The following is a 21,365-nucleotide window of genomic DNA, read 5'->3' on the forward strand; positions in this document are numbered from 1 at the left end:
GGTGTGGCTCAGTGGTAGAGCCCCTGCCTAGAATCCCCCAGTGAGGGGCTGGGGGTGTGGCTCAGTGGTAGAGCCCCTGCCTAGAAGACTCCAATGAGCTGGGTGTGGTGGTGCACGCCTTTAATCCCAGCACTCAGGGGGCAGAGGCAGGCCGAATCTCTTTGAGTTTGAGGCCAACCTGGTCTTCAGAGCTAGTTCCAAGACAGCCAGGGCTACATAGAGAAACCCTGTCTCAAAAACCTAGGGGAGGGAAAAAAAGAAATCCCCCAATGAGGGTTTGGGGCTGTGACTGACCCAGTGGTGAGTGATCACTTACTTCTTACATAATTATCTGGGATTCAATCGCTTGTACAAAAAATAATAATAAAGAGCCAGAAATGGGTGTTTCATATTGAACTCTCAGTAAGTGGTTTGGTATAGTATATGCTGTGGTGTACACAAACTATAGACCTTGTTGTCCTAATAGTGGGTAAGATTGCTTTGTGCAACCTTAAACTTGTGGCTTCCCCTCCTTGCTCCTCCCATCTCTTTCTCCTGCTCCCCTTTTTTGGGGGGGGGGATGTTTGAGACAGGGTTTCTCTGTGTAGCTTTGGAGGAGGCTGTCCTGGATCTCGCTCTGTAGCCCAGGCTGGCCTTGAACTCACAGAGATCCGCCTGGCTCTGCCTCCCGAGTGCTGGGATTAAAGGCGTGCGCCACCACTGCCTGGCCCCCTGTTCCCTTTTTAAAAGGTAATAACAGGGCTGTAATCCTGGTACTGGAGGCTGAGGTCAGCAGATCTCAAGTTCTCAGGTCTGCCTGGACCATGTAGTAAGTCTTCGTGGGAAGTAAGTTAATTACTAACGGCTCTTGGTTGTAATTCAGTTCAGTAGCAGTGTTTGTTTCCTTCTTGTTAAATTTTTGAGACAGAATCTTCCTATGCAGCCCAGGCTCGCCTGCAACTCTCCATCCTCCTGCCTCAGCCTCCCCAGTGTCAGGATTATAAATACGTGCTCCCTCGTCTTTCCCAGCCTCCTCTCTCTCTCTCACTTCCAGATTCTTCCCTTCCCACAGCCCGCCTCCGTCCCTCCAGTCTTCTGCCTGTTCATGACCTTCCTCACTCACAGCTTCTCTTTTCTTTCCATAGCTGGCCCCACGAAGGACACTGTCAAAGTCCCCAGCCCGGGGCCCTGCGTAGACCTGGAGTGGCCACCCCATCCTTCCCTTCATGATTCGTTCATAGCACAGGTAACCAGAGAAGACCGCCCCCCAGTTCACTCTTGGACGAGCATTTGTTCTTCTGGGTCCCACTGGCATCTGGTTTACAGAGCCTGGTTTGGTGACTTCCTTCAGCCCCTCCTCTCCAACCTGTATCCCCATGTACAGCTGTAGGAAAGACGTTCCTCAAGCTTCGCTTTCTCCTTTATATTCTGTACTGAGACAAATGTGAATGTAACTCACTGGTAGAGCCCCTGCCTAGAATCCCCCAGTGAGGGACTGGGGGCGTGGCCTAGTGGTAGAGCCCCTGCCTAGAATCCCCCAGTGAGGGACTGGGGGCGTGGCCTAGTGGTAGAGCCCCTGCCTAGAATCCCCCAGTGAGGGGCTGGGGGTGTGGCTCAGTGGTAGAGCCCCTGCCTAGAATCCCCCAGTGAGGGGCTGGGGTGTGGCTCAGTGGTAGAGCCCCTGCCTAGAATCCCCAGTGAGGGGCTGGGGTGTGGCTCAGTGGTAGAACCCCTGCCTAGAATCCCCCAGTGAGGGGCTGGGGTGTGGCTCAGTGGTAGAGCCCCTGCCCAGAATCCCCCAGTGAGGAGCTGGGGTGTGGCTCAGTGGTAGAGCCCCTGCCTAGAATCCCCCAGTGAGGGACTGGGGGCGTGGCCTAGTGGTAGAGCCCCTGCAGAGCACCCATGAGGCCACAATATGACCAAAAAGGAAAGGCCAGGAAGATAGTTTAGTTAGTAAGGCAGTTCCCTTTGTCCTGAGCTCTAAGTTCCCACAACTTGAGGACTATGGTCCTCTCGTTGTGCCCGATACATGTTTTTGGAGGGGAAGGGACTGACGTGAGGCCAGTAGAAAAATGCGCTGCAAGGAGGGAAAGATGTATGGGTGTGTTTGCCCGGATATGTCTCAGGGTGAGTGCATGGGAGTTTAAGAAGATAGTGGAGACGGATGATGCTTAGGTGGATGTGCAGTAGGAGAATAGGATAGCAGGATGGCCGGGTGTTTGGAAGGATGGGGAGGGGAGGGGACAGACGCTTCAAAAGTCAGATGCAGGCATAGCTCAGCTGGCAAAGTGCTTGGGAGGACCTGAGTTTGGTTCCTAGAACCCATATGAAGAGCAAGGCATGGAATCCCAGCACTGGGGAGGTGGGCACCATGGGATACCTGGGGTTCGCTAGCTGGCCAGCCTAGCCTAATTGGTGAGCTCCAGGTGAATGAGAGACCCTGTCTCAAAAAGGTAGACAGTGTGGAATGACAGCCGGAAGGAGGTCCCTTTGGAGGGATGTTTGTTTAGAGGGCTGAAGAGATGTTGGATGCTCTGAAGAAATGGGTGGCCGATTGGACGGCAGGAATGCCGTGTGGTGGGAGGCAGGTGGGAAAATGCAGACAGCGTCCATTCTTTTTGGGGCGCAGTGGGCAGCGCAGCCTCTTCCTCCTCCCCGCTGGGGGCTGACCATGCTAAACTTTGTCATGGGCTCTGACAGTGCTAGCCAGCGGTGAGCACCAGATGGCTCAAGACAAACGTTAGCCGTCCGCATCCTCATCATTCAGCTGTGGGGCTAGCCCTACGCTGCTACCTCTCTGGCCCAGCCTCATGACCCCCCCACCCCCCCACTCCCTTTCCGCTCCTCAGTCTCCACTCCCACATTTCACCCCTATCACCCACCTTTTGCTTAAGACCCACACTGCATAGGTCTTTAGGGTTCACCCAGGACACGGAGTGTGACGGCCTTCCTGTCACCTCCACCCCACCTTCCCTCCCTCGGACCATCACCTTGATGCTCAGGACAGAGCCCCGGCACACCTGTATTCTGGGCCACAAACTATTCAGAAAACAGGACAAGTGGGGTGTGAAGTGCATAGGCTCAGGGGCGTATGGAGGCCAGGCCAGTGAACTCAAACTGAAGCCTGTCTGGGGTGAGCCACAGTCATCCTGTGAGGGGGGGATCTGAGAGGATCCTGAGAGAGCAGTGGAAGTTACATTGTTTTTGAGACAGGGTCTCACCCATGCAGGCGTGGCTGGTCTCGGACTCACAGACATCCTCCCGAGTGCTGGGATCAGAGGCGTGTGCCACCTTTACAGCCAGTGGCAGGTCTGGGGTTTTGACTCTGCAACTCTTGACGGTTATAAAGTAGAGTGGCATATTTGATTTGCGCCCTGGAGGTTGGAACAGGCGTGTTCCCTGGGGTTCACACATGTGCAGCCTGCTCACTGGAAAGATGGAGAGTCGCTGTGTAGGGGCCTCCAACTTCTCACCCCTGCTGTGGGGGTGCCATGGTTTGTTCAGTTAAACCTATCTGCAGCACTTAGTATAAGGCCTGTGTGCCATCAGAGACCTCTTGGTCTTGACTGATGCCCTGTCAGATGTGGGGGTTGTTGGGCGTGAGGACCAGAGAGCCCTGCCCCGTCCCTGGTCAGGATTTCTGTGTGGGTGGCTTCCTGGGAGGTGATTCTTGTGCCCTTCCATCCAGCTCTGTGCACTCCAGGAACAGTTGCTCTGACCCTCCTCTCCAGGCGCTCCCCCACCCCCATGAAGGGGCAGCTGGGCAGACTGCCTCAATCTAATTGTGTCTCCCTCACCCTCTTCCCACACCTGCCCCATCTAGTGGAAATGGATGATGAGGATGGGAGATGCTTACTAGACGTGATTTGGTGAGTAGCGGGCTCCCCCCCTCCACCCACGCCCGTCTCCCACACCCCTCCCCTCCCTCCACTCCTCAGCCTAGCTCCTTAATGTCTCTTCTCCCTCTCTCTTGCAGTGACCCTCAGGCCCTCAATGACTTCTTGCATGGATCCGAAAAGGTAAGTGCCAGAGGCAGGGAGGGGCATTCCCTGGCATGGCGGCCAGAGGGTCGGAAGGGAAAGCCAGGTTCTTTGAGACAGTAGGCATTCTGTGAGGGGTTATGTATCATCTTCCCGGTTAACCGAATAAGTCAGCCACCAAAAAGAAAAAATGCAAACTATCTCAACACATTTTTAACACAGAAACAATGCTGTATTGAATACACTTGTTTAATTAAAATATCATGCTATATTAAAAAAATAAATGTCCAGGTACAGGCCTTTAATCCCAGCACTTGGGAAGCAGAGGTGGGCAGATCTCTGTGAGTTAGAGGCTAGCCTGGTCTATATAGTGAGCTCCAGGAGAGCCAGGGCTACACAGAGAAACCCTGTCTCTAAATAATAAATAAATAGACAAGTAAATAAATAAAAGTAAATAGAAGTTACTCACTATTCACTAGTAAAAGTTTTCTTTAAAAATATACAGAAAAATTGCCGGGCGGTGGTGGCGCACGCCTTTAATCCCAGCACTCGGGAGGCAGAGGCAGGCGGATCTCTGTGAGTTCGAGGCCAGCCTGGGCTACCAAGTGAGTTCCAGGAAAGGCGCAAAGCTACACAGAGAAACCCTGTCTCGAAAAACCAAAAAAAAAAAAAAAAAAAAAAAAAAAAAAAAAAAAAAAAAAAAAAAAAAAAAATACAGAAAATGACTAGAAAGAAATAGGAAGAGGAGCTGGAGAGATGTCTGTATGGATAAGATAGCATACGTAAGCCTGAGGACCTGAGTTCGAATCCCTGGTACCCATGTTAGAAGCCAGGCATGGCCATGTGCACCTGTAACTCTTTGGGGAGAGGGTAGAGACAGGAGGATCGCTGCGGCTTGCTGATCGCTAGTTTAGTGCCAAATTCAGTGAGAGGCCCTGTCTGAGGGAAACAGGGCAGAGTTGTGAAGAGCAAGACATCCAGCCGTGTGTGTACAACGCACGCACGCACGCACGCACGCACGCACGCACGCACCAATATTAAAGACAGTAAAGAGAAACAAAGCTTGGGATCGGAGGGGTGACTCAGCAGTGAAGAACGCTGGCTGTTAGTCAGGCGGAGGTGGCGCACGCCTTTAATCTCAGCCAGCACTCAGGAGGCAGGGCAGGTGGATCTCCAAGTTCAAGGCTAGCCTGGTCTACAGAGCTAGTTCCAGGACAGTCAGGAAAACACAGAGAATCCCTGTCTCGGCAAAACAAAAAACAAACAAAGAAGGCTAGCTGCTCTTCCAGAAGACCCAGATTCAATTCCAGGCACCCATATGGCAGCTCACAACAATCTACAACTCCAGTTCCAGGAGTTCCAACACACTCCTTTGGCCTCTGAAGGCACCAAGCACGCATGTGGTGCACAGACATACATGAAGGCAAAACACCCATATGCATAAAATGATTTTTTTTTTTTAAAGAGGAAAGAAAGCAAAAGCCTCCTTAAGCTGGTGTAGTCAGAGAGGGTCACTCTAAGGAGATGACGTTAAAGGTGACCACAGTGCTCTGTGGCAGGAATAAAATCAAAAGAGGTGGCAAATTTGAGGAATGGGAACAGACTAAGGCAGAACCACTATGGGATGGCACTGAATGGATTAGACTTGGTTAGGTGGTTTTTAATTTTATTTATTTTGAGGCAGGGTCTCTCTATGTAGTCCTGGCTGCCTAGACTTTAATATGTAGCCCAGGCTGGCCTTGAACTCACAGAGATCCCACTTGCCTATGCCTCCCCATTGTTGGGATTAAAGTCATGCACCACCACACATTTATTTATTCTGAACCTGAAAGCAGTTCTTGGGGAGTCAGATTTGATTTGTGTCCCAGAGACAGGCAGTATCTGGGAAAATGTGGCAGTCTGGGGACCTGTGTGAAAATGTATTTGTTTCCTACAGTGGTATGAGAGATTACCCACACAGAGAGACTTAGTACATATTTGTTAAGCTTTTGCAATTTGCCATGTTGGAAATCTGGGTCAGGAATCAGCTGGGTGGTCCTGGCTCAGCCCCCAGCCCCCCCCCCCCAGGTCACAGCAGTCTGTATGAAACAGGAGCTACAAGTATTTGGGGTTTGTATGGGGTCAGCAGATATACCTACCTGACTCTCCTGTGGCCGCTGCCAGAGGGGCCCTATGTTCTTTTCCCATGGGCGTCTCTCACACACTATTCAGGTGTCCTCGGGATATGGCATCTGGCTTCCCTTGTCACAAGCAACCCATGATAGAGAGCCAGGAGGAAGCCACAATACCTTTTATGACCTAGTCTCCTGAGTCACACAGGCAGGAGCTGCCAAGAGCCGTGAAGCTGAGGATGTGACTCGGTTGGTAGGGTACTTGCCGAGCTTGTAGGAAGCTCCGAGTTCAGTCCCCAGCACCACATAAAATGAGGCCTGGTGGGGTACACCTGTAATCCCAGCCCTGGGGAGCTGACAGGAGATCAGAAGCTCGAGGCCAGTTTTAACTACCGGCAAGCTTGAGGTCAGCTTGGACTGTATGAGAGTCTGCCTTGAGGAGGGGAGGAGAACGGAGCCGCTAACTCCAGCGTACACTGTGATGATGGGAGAAGTAAGTGCTGCCTCTGCAAGGAGAGGCATCCGAGTGCTGAGCCCTCCTCACGAGTACAATGGGATCGGTAGCTTGGACTGCAGTCTATACAGTAGAGGAGGCGGGCAGGCGTGGGGGTGCGTGCCTTAAACCCCAGCACTCACGAGGAGGGCAGATGGATCTCCATCGCCTATGTTAGGCTCAGTTCAGCTGCCAGGATGCCCCAGGACTCAGCAGGTCCTTCCCCCCCCCCCAAAAGGCGGGTACACAACTATCTTAGATACAGTGTCGGGGAGACGGGAGGGGTGTAGTGGAAAAGGTGCCATGAGCAGGTGGTACTGCCACAGCGCCCCCCCCCCCAAAGGATGTGCTACCAGGAGGACTGTGAGTTCCACACAGGGCACAGCTTGGGTGCAAACCAAGAGGCCAAAGTCCCAAGATCAAGGCAGGCGCGTCATGGGGGGAGGGGGTGGAGTCTTAGAGGCCAGGCTGGGGAAGTGTCTCGGGTGGTGAGTGTGTGTCTATCTCCCCCCCCCCCACACACACACACACATACCCCACCCCCGACACACACCCCTCTCCTCCTTTTGTCTCAAACCCAAATTGATTTCTGCCCTGGAGTCTGGGCCTGCCCTGTTCGCATTTGACCTTGGGTTGGGGGGGGGTCTCATTGCAGCTGGACAGCGATGACCTCCTGGATGCCCCTGTGGAGGCCCAAAGTGCCTTCTATGAAGGTTCTGGGGTAAGTGGCTGGCCAGTGATCTTCTCCTACGCTGCTGGAGTAGGAGGGAGTTGCAGAGGCTGGGCATGCCCTGGGTGTGTGTTCAGGAATCAAGCTGCCCACCACCCTGGCCATAGAGAGGGGCAGAGGCTGGCTCTGGTGCTTTTGGTAGATGCCATGTGACTCTGGGGGAGGTGTTCCTCCCCAAAATGAAGATAGGGGAGTGCAGAGAACATCGGGCCCGTACTGTGTGCTTGACTCTGCCAGCCCTTAATTGCTTCTCTGTGTGTGTGTATGCGCATGCGGAGTTCACATGTTTATACATGTGGAGGCCAGAGGCCAGCCTTGGGTACCGTCACTTGTCAGGAGCCATCAAGCTTGTTTTATAAGGTCTCCTACAGCCCTGGAACTTGCCAAGGCTGGGTGGCCAGCCGGTCCTGAAGTCTCCCTGTCTCTGCCTCCCCCCCACCACGGGGATTACTGGTGCCTCTAATATTTTTTTTTAATTATTTTATGATTTTTATGTATGTGACTGTTTTGCCTGCATGATTGTGTGTACATCATATATGCACAGTGCCTGTGGCGTCCAGGAGAGGGTGTCGGATCTCCTGGAACTGGAGTTACAGATGACCGTAAGCCACCGTGTGGGTGGTGGGGATCGAACCCTGGTCCTCTCCAAGAGCAGCCAGTGCTCTTAACTGCTCAGCCATCTCTCCATCCTCACTGGCTCTGTGTGTGTGTGTGTGTGTGTGTGTGTGTGTGTGTGTGTGTGTGTGGATTCCGGGGACTGAACTCAGATGTCAGGTTTACGAGGCAGGCCCTTCCCGGACTGAGCCATCTCCCTGGGTGCCCCTCCCTTTTCTCCTGGGTCACACTGTTGCTCCCACCCTCCTCATTTCCTTCCCTGGTCCCTGTCACTGTCATCCTTTGAGCTTGTTACTTAATGAAGAATTTTCCTTTAGTTTTACATCAACCATACCATCGTTTTCTAAATAACCTTTTATTATAATCATCAAGTTTAGAAAAATGACTTAGATTCATAGATCCAGTTACCTGGTGACCACTCTGTCTTTATTAAGACCTTTATTGAAATTTAGGTATTTTGGTTTTCTGAGACAAGGTCTCATGTGGTCCCGAACAGCGAGGAACTCACTGGGTAGCTGAGGATGGCCTTCAATTTCTAATCCTTCTGCCTCTACCCTCAGGAGTTGGAATTATGGTTGTACACCACCATACTGCGTCTGTGCTGGGAACCAAACCCAGGTTCCTGTTCTCTAGGCAGGCACTCTACCAACTGAGTCACGTGCCCAGCCCCAACCCCGAATCTTTCATGTAGTCAAAATCGGAGGAGTTGACAGGCCTCATGCCTGTGTATTCCTGTGGTACTCGGGACCATAGGCCCAGTGAGCTGTGTTTGCCGCTGGTCACAGTCACAGTGAGCTGTGTTTGCCGCTGGTCATAGGCCCAGTAAGCTGTGTTTGCCGCTGGTCACAGTCACAGTGAGGATGGCACCGGGCTACCCCCACCTCCACCCCCACCCCCCCACCCGTGTTGTGGGCTGTCTTTCCCCCAACCCCGCTGCCTCATATTGAACTTTGGAGCCAGACAAGTTTTGTATGCGTCATATATGACATCACATGCTTACCTTCCTATGGCAACCCTTGGGGAGCAGCTGGGTCATTGTACAGCCTATTTATTACCCAGAACTCCCGGCAAAGTTTGCTCTTAAACAATTAAAGCCGGGCGGTGGTGGCACACCCCTTTAATCCCAGCATTCAGGAGGCAGAGGCAGGTGGATCTCTGTGAGTTTGAGGCCAGCCTGGTCTTACAGAGTGAGTCCCAGGACAGGCTCCAAAGATACACAGAGGAACCCTGTCTTGAAAAACCAAAACAAACAAACAAACAAAAAAAAAACAAAAAACAAAAACAAAAACCAACAACAAAAAACAGAAACCAGGTGGGCCTGGTAGTCCCAGCACTTGGAAGACAGAAGCAAGAGGATGTGGAGTTCAAAGTCATCCATGGGGTCTGGCGAGATGGCTCAGTGGTTAAGAGCACTGGCTGCTCTTGTAGAGGAGTGGGGTTTGTTCCCATATGGTGGCTCACAACTGTCTGTAACTCCAGTGCCAGGGAGTTTGACTTTCTTCTGGCCTCTTTAGACACCAGGCACATATGTGTTGTCCAAACATGTACACACAAAATAAAATAATTAAAAAAAAAAGTCATCCTTAGCTATAGAGCAAGTTCAAGGCCAGCCTAGGCAACATAATGAGTTCTTAACTAGCCTGGGCAAACAAAGGTCATCCTGGGCTATATAGCAAGTTCCAAGATAGCCAGGGCTATACAGAGAGACCCTGTCTCAACCTCCCCCTCCCCCCCAAAAGAAGAAATTTATTAAATGCTCTTAGTTTATAGGGAGTATTGGACCCACAAATAAATATTGTGGGTCTCTGTGACTATAATTTCATTTTTTTTTTACTTATTTTGCATGCATCTCTGTGTGTGTTTGTGTCTGTGTGTGCTCATGTGTGCATGTGCACATGAGTTTACCACAGCATGTGTGTGGAGGTCAGAGGACAACTCTCAGGAGTCAGTTCTCCTGCCCGCCACCTTGTGGGATCCAGGGATTGATCTCAGGCTGTCAAGCCTGCATGCAGTCGTCTGTCTGCAGAGCCGTCTCATCTGCCCAATTGACTATTTAAAAAAAAATGCAGGCAGCTCTCTGTGAGTTCAAGGCTACCCCAGTGGTCTATATAGTGAGTTCCAGGTCAGCCAGGGTTACATAATGAGGCTCTTGTCTTTAAGAGAGAGAGAGAGGAAGGAAGGAAGGAAGGAAGGAAGGAAGGAAGGAAGGAAGGAAGGAAGGAAGGAAGGAAGCATTTATGTATATATATGCTTTATATACATATATATATGTATATAAAGCATTAATGTATATATGCATGCGTGGCACATGTGTGGGTAGGGATATATGGCATGCACGTAGAGGTATAGCACAATTTTAAGGAGTCACTTGCCTCTTTCTACATTGGGAACTGGAGCTGGAACTCAGGTTGTCAGAATTGTTGAGATGAGCGCTTTTACCCACTGAGCAATTTGCTCACGTCCGTCCCCAATATTCTTATTACCTTTTGCTGATAGGTGCAGATGGAGAAACTGGGGTCAGATTAGGCGAGCTGCAGGTTGCACAGTCAAGCCCGCAACCAAGCTAGGGTTTGATCTGCATCCAGCCACTTTCAGACAGAAAATTATTGGATTGTAGTGGCCTTTGACACCAAGTGTGACCCTTTGCTGACCTCAGCTCTTGTCTTCTCTTGACTGCCCTCCAGCTCCATGTGCAGGAAGCTCCCGGCAACCACCTAAACCCAGAGCCCAGCCAGCCTGCCCCTAGCGTGGACCTGGACTTCCTGGAAGATGATATCTTGGGCTCCCCTGCAGCAGGAGGAGGTGGAGGGGGCGGTGGGGGCCCCGAGCAGCCCTGTGACATTCTCCAGCAGAGTCTTCAGGAGGCCAACATCACAGAACAGACCTTGGAGGCTGAGGCTGAGCTGGACCTGGGCCCCTTCCAGCTGCCCACCCTACAGCCCGCCGACAATGGGGCCGGTGCTACTGCGGCTACGGGAGCCGCTACGGTGGCCGCGGGACCCCAGGCCCTCTTCCCCGGCAGCGCAGATCTGCTGGGGCTGCAAGCTCCGCCCACTGTACTGACCCACCAGGCCTTGGTGCCACCTCAGGATGTGGTCAACAAGGCCCTGAGCGTTCAGCCCTTCCTGCAGCCTGTGGGTCTGGGCAACGTGACCCTTCAGCCCATTCCGGGCCTCCAGGGCCTCCCCAATGGCAGCCCTGGGGGTGCCACAGCAGCCACCTTGGGTCTGGCACCTATTCAAGTGGTGGGCCAGCCCGTCATGGCCCTTAACCCGCCCACCTCCCAGCTCTTGGCAAAACAGGTGCCTGTCAGTGGCTACTTGGCCTCAGCAGCCGGGCCCTCAGAGCCAGTGACACTGGCCTCTGCCGGAGTGTCCCCCCAGGGGGCCGGCCTGGTCATCCAGAAAAATCTCCCAGCCGCAGTGACCACCACTCTCAATGGGAACTCAGTGTTTGCCGGGACAGGGGCCGCCACGGCAGCAGCCAGTGGCGCACCCTCGGGACAGCCGCTGGCGGTGGCCTCGGGCCTTGGCACGTCACCACTGGTACAAGCACCCAATGTGATTTTACACAGAACCCCCACGCCCATCCAACCCAAGCCTGCGGGGGTACTGCCCCCCAAACTCTACCAGCTGACACCCAAGCCCTTCACCCCCACGGGGGCAACCCTTACCATCCAGGGTGAGCCAGGTACCCTGCCGCAGCAGCCTAAGGCCCCCCAGAACCTGACTTTCATGGCGGCAGGCAAAGCTGGCCAGAACGTGGTGCTGTCCGGCTTCCCCGCACCGGCCTTGCAGGCGAATGTATTCAAGCAGCCACCAGTCACCACCACGGGGACAGCTCCGCCGCAGCCCCCCGCGGCCCTCAGCAAGCCCATGAGCGTCCACCTCCTCAATCAAGGCAGCAGTATCGTGATCCCAGCCCAGCACATGCTGCCTGGCCAGAACCAGTTCCTGCTGCCAGGCACCCCAGCCGTTCAGCTCCCCCAGTCACTCTCTGCCCTGCCTGCCAACGTGGGTGGCCAGATCCTCACGGCCGCAGCACCCCATGCAGGCGGACAACTCATTGCCAACCCGATCCTCACCAACCAGAACCTGGCAGGCCCACTGAGTCTAGGCCCAGTGCTGGCACCCCACTCGGGAGCGCACAGCGCCGCGCACATCCTTTCCGCAGCCCCCATCCAAGTGGGCCAGCCCGCTCTCTTCCAGATGCCTGTGTCGCTGGCCACCGGCAGCCTGCCCACCCAGAGCCAGCCGGCTCCCACTGGCTCCACCGCCACCACCGTCCTCCAGGGCGTCACCCTGCCCCCCAGTGCGGTGGCCATGCTCAACACCCCCGATGGACTGGTGCAGTCCGCCACCCCAGCTGCTACCACTGGCGAGGCCACGCCCGTTCTGGCAGTTCAGCCTGTCACCCAGGTGCCCTCCGCTGTCACCACGTCACTGCCTGTGGGTCTCCAGCAGCCACAGGCGCAGCCGCCTCCACAGGCCCCTACTCCACAGGCGGCCACCCAGCCTCAGGCCACCCCTCCTCAGGCCAGCCCAGAGAAGATAGTCCTGGGGCAGCCGCCCCCTGCGGCCACAACGGCCATCCTCACTCAGGATTCCCTCCAGATGTTCCTGCCCCAGGTATGGGGGAGCATTGAGAGAGGGAAAGGGTCGAGTGGCAAAGAGCTGAGCCAAGGCAGCTAGTAGGGGCCCTGGGGATGCCCACAAGGTTCGTAGGTTGTCTGACTGACAAGTGGTGGGATTGACAGACTGACAGGGGGCATACTTGGTGAACTGACAGACAAGGGGGCGTATCTCAGCGAGGGAGTAGTATGTAAGACATGGGTGGATGGAATGATGGACAGGTGGGCGGAACACACAGGGCGGTGGACGGAGGTTCTGGGGTCGGCCTGCCCTGCGCCTCATGTCTACAGTCCCCGTGAGATTGAGTGGGGGTGGCGAGCTCAGATGGGAGCCCACGGCCTCTCTGGGGGCTTTCTGACCCTGTGTGGGTGGCCCCTTGCAGGAGAGGAGCCAGCAGCCCCTCCCTACAGAGGGTCCCCACCTCTCGGTGCCTGCCTCGGTCATAGTCAGCGCCCCGCCTCCTGCCCAAGACCCAGCCCTGGCCACACCCGTGACCAAAGGAGCTGGCCTCGGCGGCGCTCAGACCCCCGACAGCCAGGCTTCCCCAGCTCCGGCTCCCCAGGTAGATGCACCCTGGCAGCCCGGCCTCCTCCTCCTCCTCGCGCAGCTCCCTGCTCTGCCCTGCCTGCCTCTGTCCCGCTGCCTTGGAAAACGTGCTCTTTGTTCTTCACTCTTGTGTTCCCTGAATGTCTCCTGGCCACAGTGCACATTTGAGACCAGGGCCAGCCCAGGGAGAGTCCAGCTTTAGATGGGGACACAAGTCACGGAGGGTTGGGGAATGACTTCTTCCAGTATTGGGCAACACAACTCTTTTTTTACATTTCAAAACATACTAAAGTCAGACATGATGGCGCCTTCTTGTAACCAGTACTCAGGAGGGTCAGATGTTCAGGGTCGTTCTTGGCTACATAGGGAGTCTGAGGCCAGCCTGTGCTACATGAGACCCTGTCTCAACAACAACCAGAAGAACCATGCTGAGATCCTCAGCCCCTCCTGAACAGGGCTCTTGAATTTCCTTTCAGTCTGGACATGAGCATGACCACACATGAACACTCTGTCTTCCAGCTTTATAAAATGCATGCTGTGCCTAGGTTCACACTTGTATATCTTGTTTAAACTTGACCTTGGCGGCTGAGTAGGAGACCGTTGTGTAGGTGCGTTATTCTTTAGCCAGTCCTTGGTGGCCTTCTAAAGTCACTCCTGGTTTTTACTTGTTATGAACAAGGACACAGATAATGGCTTTGTGTGGGTAGCATTTTGCAGGATAAATTATTGTTTTATGATCTGAGTTTGAACTGAGAGCTTTGTGTGTGCTGGGCAGGCATTTTCCCACTGATCCACACCCCCAGCCCCTCACTGGGGGATTCTAGGCAGGGGCTCTACCACTGAGCCACACCCCCAGCCCCTCACTGGGGGATTCTAGGCAGGGGCTCTACCACTGAGCCACACCCCCAGCCCCTCACTAGGGGATTCTAGGTAGGGGTTCTACCACTGAGCCACACCCCAGCCCCTCACTGGGGGATTCTAGGCAAGGGCTCTACCACTGAGCCACACCCCCAGCCCCTCACTGGGGGATTCTAGGCAGGGGCTCTACCACTGAGCCACACCCCCAGCTCCTCACTGGGGGGTTCTAAGCAAGCACCTACTACTGAGATACATCACAAGCCCTTTGAACATTTTTATTTTGGGACATAGTCTTGCTAAGTTGTCCAGTTTAAGCCTTTCATGTATTGTCCTGCCTCAGAATCAAGTCCCTGGGCATACAAGTCTTTGACCACACATAACTTAGAATAAGTTCTTTAAACTGAGTTTTCTGGGTCTAAAAGATGTATAGCTTCATATTGTAATAATGTCTCCAAGCTGCCTTCTGTGAACTGTCAGTTGGTAGAACTTTGTCAGCAGTATATATAGGTGGCCAGTGTGCTGTGTACTGATTTTAAAGTTGTGTTTTATATTCATTGTCAATGAAATCAGGCAAGTTTTTATACCTTTAAGAGCTATTTATTCTATGAGATTGTTTATATTCTTTGCTGTTTTCAACTGTTGGTTCCTAGTTAGTGTCTTGTTGATTTGTGGATACTCTTTACATATGAGGAAAGTGAGCCTTTGGTCTCATGTGAATTGTAAGCACATGAGAAGTTAAGGCAGGCTGCCCTTGTACTCTAGAGAAGCAGATCTTGAACTTGTTTTAAAAAAAGAAAAAGAAGGACCAGAGGAGAGGTGGAAATTGGAAAAGACCGTATATTGGCAAGGGCCTGGATGGCAAAGTCAGTGTGGACTTGGTCTTGAACAGCCATGATTTTGCATGCAGACTGCCTGCCATATAACTTGAACGTGTTTCTTCTGTCTGGATTGAAGGTGGGGAAGAGGGCTTAGGTTAAATCAGTGAGCCAGTGTGTCCTCCACACGCAGTAGGAGCTTGCTTGTGTCTGCTGTAGTCAGAACCTGCAGCTGCTGCAGGTGAGTGTATCTGCACGTGGCAATGTGTGCTCTGAGGTCAGAGGCACTGGATTCCCTGCTGCTGGAGTTACAAACTGTTGTGCCCCACCCGATATGCATGCTGGGAACAGAACCTGGATCCTGGTGGAAGAGCAGCAGGTGCTCTTAACCACTGAGCCAGCTCTCCAGCTCCGTCCTTTTATACTTTTTTAGTGCTGGCAGTGAATGTCCCTAGCAGGTGGGGCATGTAGTTGACAAGCTGTGGTCTGAGGGAACTGTGGAGGGTTGGGGAGGGGAGAGCCCTGGCATTTTCCACCACCTCTTCTGGGTCCTGCAGTCTCGGGCAAGATGCTTATTTCTTTGTACCTTAGTTTCTTTACCTCTCGAGTAAGTATAACGACAGCAGCTACTTTACAGACTTAGGACACATATGTAAACGCATGTATGCTGTGTTCTTACACCAGGCCTAACCAACACTGAGACAGCTCTTGGCAGCTGAGTGTGGTGGCTCCTACTTGCAAGCCTGCCTACTACCCCCTGAGAATCAGAGGCAGGGAGACCAGGAGGTTCAAGGTTATCCTGGGCTTCGGAGTAAGCTCCAGGCTAGCCTTCAGGACACAAGACTCATCAGACATGGCTCAAGCCTTGAATCCCAGGACCTAGAAGGCCGAGGCAGGCAGGTTTCTGAGTTCAAGCCATTCTGATCTACATAGTGAGTTCCAGGCTACCCTGGGCTACGTGAGACTCTTGTCTTAAATCAAGAAACAAGATGTCAGGTTGGGCTACAGTCATGTAAAGGCTTGCTGAGGCTGGTGAACCTGCCTCCCAGCTCAGCCTGTGTGGGCGTCCGAAGGGACAGGTCACAGCAAGTCACGGTTGGCTTCCCCACAGCAGATGAGTAGTGAGTACCAGCTGTGGGTGGGAGTTGAAGCCTGCTTCTTGGTCTAGTCTCGGAAGTGACATGATCACTTCTGGGGAATTCCTGGTCACAGGCACTAATCCTGGGGTGATGTGGGTGGGGGTTAAATATAGGGGTGTCTTAGAGACTGGTAGCAATTTTTTAAGATTTATTTTATTTATTATGTAAACAGTGTTCTTTCTGCATGTATGCCTGCAGGCCAGAAGAGGGCGCCAGATCTCACTGTAGATTGTTGTGAGCCACCATGTGGTTCCTGGGAAATGAACTCAGGACTTCTGGAAGAGCAGACAGTGCTCTTAACCTCTGAGCCATTTCTCCAGCCCCTGCAAAATTTGTTAATTATTTTTTAATGTGTACGGATATTTTGCCTGCATCCATGTATGTCCACCACTTGTATGCCTGGTACCCACAGAGGCCAGAAAAGGGTGTCAGATCCCCTGGAAATAGAGACGGTTGGGAACTGTGCTGTGGGTGCTGGGAACCAAATCCCAGCCCTCTGGAAGAGCAGCGAGCGTTCTTAGCCAGTGAACCACCTCACCTGCCACCATCAATCTTTCTTCCTACGTGTTTGCTTTCTCTTAGTACAAACTCTCTTTTTCTTTCTGGATCCTTTGAGGCTAGGCTGTACATGTCGCCCCCTGCTCTATACTCCTGAGATTTTAGTGCAGTATTACAGCTCTGGGGAACGACTTTCTCTCTAACCATCGTGTCAGTCAGATGTAATGTACATCTATCACCGAAGCATCCTGGAGGCTGAGGCAGGAGGATTGCTGGAAACTTGAGGCTAGTCCGAGTTATAAAAATCATAAACAAGCAAAGCAAACCAAACCAAAAAAAACCTGCTTGTTTTGTACCATTGTACAAACTATAGTCTTGTACCCCTGCGTGCTATTGATTAGCAAAGTTAGCAATTCGGTGTGCACACACGGCACCGCTGCTTGATTCAGTTTTGCACTCCAGTTTATGTGTTTTAAATTTCTTCTTACGTTTGTTTTGCATGTATATGTTTATGTGCGAGCGCACATGTGCCAGAGTGCACCTCTGGAGGTCAGAGTGCACCTCAAAGGAGTCTGTTCCCCCTTCCCACTGGGTGGATCTGGGGTTTGATTTTGGGTCTATAGCCTTGTCCACTGAACCAGCTCCCCAGCACTCACAAACCATCCTTGCTCAGCATCACGGTCCCGTTTCACTAGCTCTCCCGCACCCCCATGTGGCCATTCACTGGAAAGGCATTTAGGATAGTGGAAAGAACTGGCTTTTCATAGGCACCAGGACACTAATCTGCTCTCCTTACACTGGGCTATATTATGGTTTGCCTACGTAAATAAGGCCACAGTGGATATCCCTGTGAGCAAGGAGTGGAACTGTCTTTCAAGATTTATGCATTTGAGATGTGTGGTGGTGGTGGTGGTGGTGGTGGTGGTGGTGGTGGTGGTGGTGCACACCTTTAATCCTAGCGCTCGGGAGGCAGAGGCAGGTAGATCTCTGAGTTCGAGGTCAACCCGGTCTACAAAGTGAGTTCCAGGACAGCGAGGACTGTTGCACAAAGAAACCCTGTGCAAAAAAAAAAAAAAAAGAAAAAGAAAAATTACTTTGTATGCATGAATATTTGCCTACATGTATATACCTGGTGCCTGGTGCCCTGCCTGGGGGGTGAGGGGGCATGTCAGCATGTCACAAGATGCTGTTGGACCCCCTGGAACTGGAGTAAAGGGTGGTTGTGAGCCACCATATAAGTGATAGGACCTGAACCTGGGTCTTCTGGAAGAGCACCCAGTGTTCTTAACTGCTAATCCATCTCTCCAGCCCTCTTTTTATTCTTTATTTTGAGATAGTGTCTCTCAGTTGCCTGGGCTGACTGTAAGCTCACTCCCTCGCCCAGGTTGGCCTTACAATTCTCCTTCGTTATCTCTAACCCTCTTCTTGTCTGCATTTTCTTTTTTAAATTTATTTATTTTATTTTTTGATTTTTCGAGACAGGGTTTCTCTGTGTAGCTTTGCGCCTTTCCTGGAACTCACTTGGTAGCCCAGGCTGGCCTCGAACTCACAGAGATCCGCCTGGCTCTGCCTCCCAAGCGCTGGGATTAAAGTCGTGCGCCACCACCTCCCCGGCATTGTCTGCATTTTCATCCCAGTGCTGGGTTAGAACCCAGGGCCTTATGCACTCTAAGCACACGGCTTTCCACCCAGTTACAGTGTGAGTCCCTTGAACTCTTTTTATAAATAGTTCTGTTATTTTTGGTTATGTCTGTGTGGGATTGTGCTCTGGAGTGCACATGCCCAAGAGTATCAGAGATGTCCTGTGCACTGGCGCTGGAGTTACAAGTGGTTGTGAACCGCCCAGTTTGGGTGTTGAGCCAAGCTTGGGTCCGCTAGAAGAGAAGCCATTGCCCTGCCCTCCCCCTCCCCCTTTACTCTTTGAAAAACATTAAGTTGGCTGATGGTGGTGCACACCTCTAATCTCAGCACTTGTGAGGCAGAGGCAGGTGGATCTCTGAGATTGAGGCCAGCCTGGTCTACAAAGCAAGTTCTAGGACAGCCAGGGCTACACAGAGAAACTTTGTCTTGAAAAGCAAAAAAAAAAAAAAAAAAGAAAGAAAGTTAAGTGAAACATTTTATTATTTGTGGAAAGATTGGTTCAAAAATATCCCTAAAGGGAGCTTGGAGAAGTCTGTGACTCCAGTTCTAGGGGATCTGGTGCCCTCTTCTGGCCTCTATGGGCCAGACATACATGCAGGTAAAACACCTATATATATTTTTTAAAAAATCCTTAAAGGACATCAGCACAGCTCTGCCCTGCCTTGCAGGTAGATACTTCTGCCCCACCCCCATCCTGATGCCCCTTCAAATTTTTCTGTGTTGCATGTTCCTGGAGAAGAACAACCAAGTTTAAGGTTTATATGTTTTGTTTAGCTGAGGATGACCTTGAACTCCTGACCCTCCTGCCTTGAGCTCCCAAGTGCTGGGATCACAGCCCTTGAGCTGCTGCGCCAGGCTGATGTAGGGCTGGGACTCGAACCCAGGTCTTCGAGCATAGTAGACAGACATGCTGCCGACTGAGGCACATTCCCGACATAAGGAAGCGTTGAACTCACCAGAGCAAGCTGCTTTCTGCAGGGTTGCTGGAGGAAGGTCCCTTTCACTGTGTGGCAGGCCCAGAGCGGTTACCCTGCCCCGTGTTCGGAGCTGGCAGCGCTGGAGGGATGGTTGCTTGACCTAATTTGTTTCTAGGTGTATTTTACTTCCTAGTTGTCAGAGCAAAGCTTGGGAGAGTTGCTCAGAGTGTCCCAGACTTAGAGGCCAGATGCATAGGGGAGTGACACCATGCAGGGGTCCAAGCAGTAATGCTGAGCTGCGGATCACCTCAGTGTAGAGCTGTGGTTCTCAACGTGTGGGTCGAGACCCCTTTAGGGGTCGATCTTCACTTTCACGGGTCGCCTGAGACCATCAGAAAACACAGATATTTACATCACGATTCATAACAGTAGCAAAATGACAGTTACGAAGTAGCAAGGCAAAGAATGCTCCTCACAACATGAGGAACTGTATTAAAGGGTCGCAGCATTGGAAGGGTTGAGAGCCACAGGGGTGGAGAGAGGAGCCCTCAGGCTCTCTGGTCTTGAGTCCTTGTGTGTGTGCCCATGTGCGTGCAACAGACCAGGTATGGAGGGTAGAGGACAACTTGTGGGAGTCGGTTCTCTCCTCCCACCCTGTGGGTTCTGGGGATCAAAGCCAGGTCATCAGGCTTGGCGGCACGTCTTTATCTGCTGAGCCGTCTTGCCAGTCCAGTGTCCCAGGGGGTAGAGGCTTTGAGCAGGGTGGGGGCCACGTGAGGGCCTACAGCTCTAGCCCCGCCTCTTCTGGGTGGCAGACTCCCTCTGCAGCTGAAGTGAGTGAGAGCAAACCATGCTGTGAGGCCATCCTGGTGGTCAAGTCAGTGCTCTAGGTCAGTGTCAAGGTGCCGGCCAAGTCTTGGGTACACAGCTGGCACTCACTGGTTGCATAGTGCCTGCTGTGGTCATGACTTAAGGATGACAGTGGCCGAGTGTCCTTAGGTGGAAGGACAGCGCCCCGGTGGGGGATGCAGGCTGGATGGTGTGGCCGATGTCTTGGGCACTGTCTAGAGCTGCCACACACATATACCAAGGTGGACATGCAGCTGGGGTCACGGGCACACTGCGCCAGACAACAGAACCCAGGACCCAAGCATAGTGCCCAGGACACACCACCTGCACACCCATTGCCCATGGTTGGCCACTTCCTGTTGCCCTCTCTTGCTCCTGGGTCGTGAAGCCTCCCACCCTGGCCAGCAGCCACCTGTGCCGAGTGGCGCCTGTGTGTTGTCATGCAGGCACCTCCCTGTGCTCTGCTCCTGCTCCTGCCTCCTGCTCAGCAGCTTGCGGTGCTCCCCGCCAGTGTCCCTGCCGCTGCTTCCTCCGCTGCTGCCAACCCGCACGCCCTACCTGCAGAGCTTGCCTTCATCTGCCGGGTGGGGGTGCACAGGGGAGATCAGAGGGTAGAGGAGGGCGGGGGACGCGCGGCGACAGAGGTGTGGGTAGGAGAGGATGCGGTGGTGGCGGTGGGGTCCTGCCTCGGGCGGGACTGGGGTAGGCAGGGAATGGAGCTTTGGGTGGGATGGTTGAGGTCTGGGTGAAGGGTGGCTGTGGATACAGTGTCTTGGGAAGGTGGAAGCCAAGGCCGATCTGAGTCTGTCTCTGTCCCCCTTTTTCTGCACAGATCCCTGCAGCTGCTCCACTTAAAGCCCCGGGCCCCGCCTCCTCCCCATCACTACCTCACCAGGCCCCCCTGGGAGACAGTCCCCACATGCCCTCCCCACACCCTGCCAGGCCCCCTTCCCGCCCGCCCTCAAGACCCCACTCGCGCCCTCCATCCCAGCCCCAGAGCCTGACCTGCCCACCCTTGGAGTCCAACCTGCACCCCTGCCCTCAGCCCCAGGGTCCCCCAACTCTGCCTGGTATCTTTGTGATCCAGAATCAATTGGGTGCTCCACCACCAGCCGGCACCCCAGCCCCACGGCCCCAGGCCCACCCCAGACCCCTCTGCGACCCCCATCCCAGCCCCCTGAGGGCCCACTGCCCCGGCCCCCCACCTCCCTCCTGCCTCGACCCCCTCCTCCACTGTGGCCTCCTCCTCTGAGCCTTCCACCAGGGTGCCAGTCCCCACACCCCCTGACTTCCAGCTCCAGTTCCCACCGGGCCAGGGACCCCATAAGTCCCCCACTCCGCCACCAGCCCTCCACATGGTCCCTGAGCCCACAGCGCCCCCTCCTCCTCCACCACCTCGGACCTTCCAGATGGTAACTGCCCCCTTTCCAGCGCTGCCCCAGCCAAAAGCACTTCTGGAAAGATTCCACCAGGTAACGATCAGTAGGGACACCTAACTTCCCAAACTGGCCCCCTGCCCTGCCCTGCCCCGCCCCGCCCCGCCCTGCCCTGCCCTGCCCTGCC

At 53.4% G+C, this 21,365-nt stretch overlaps 1 protein-coding gene across 1 annotated transcript in view; it reads left to right on the top strand.

Annotated features, from left to right (window-relative positions):
• Positions 1-1,797: 1,797 nt before the first annotated feature.
• Positions 1,798-21,365, top strand: part of Bicra (BRD4 interacting chromatin remodeling complex associated protein) — a 28,176-nt gene continuing 8,608 nt past the window's right edge. Inside the window, 8 exon segments of the mRNA XM_028854910.2 lie at positions 1,798-3,848; positions 3,956-3,998; positions 7,219-7,284; positions 10,593-12,536; positions 12,922-13,101; positions 20,635-20,914; positions 20,917-20,991; positions 20,994-21,274. Coding sequence (XP_028710743.2) covers positions 3,727-3,848; positions 3,956-3,998; positions 7,219-7,284; positions 10,593-12,536; positions 12,922-13,101; positions 20,635-20,914; positions 20,917-20,991; positions 20,994-21,274 — 2,991 coding nt within the window. The 5' untranslated portion in view covers positions 1,798-3,726.

The sequence above is a fragment of the Peromyscus leucopus genome, chromosome 1 (genome assembly GCF_004664715.2).
Source record: "Peromyscus leucopus breed LL Stock chromosome 1, UCI_PerLeu_2.1, whole genome shotgun sequence".
NCBI classification, from domain to species: Eukaryota; Metazoa; Chordata; class Mammalia; order Rodentia; family Cricetidae; genus Peromyscus; species Peromyscus leucopus.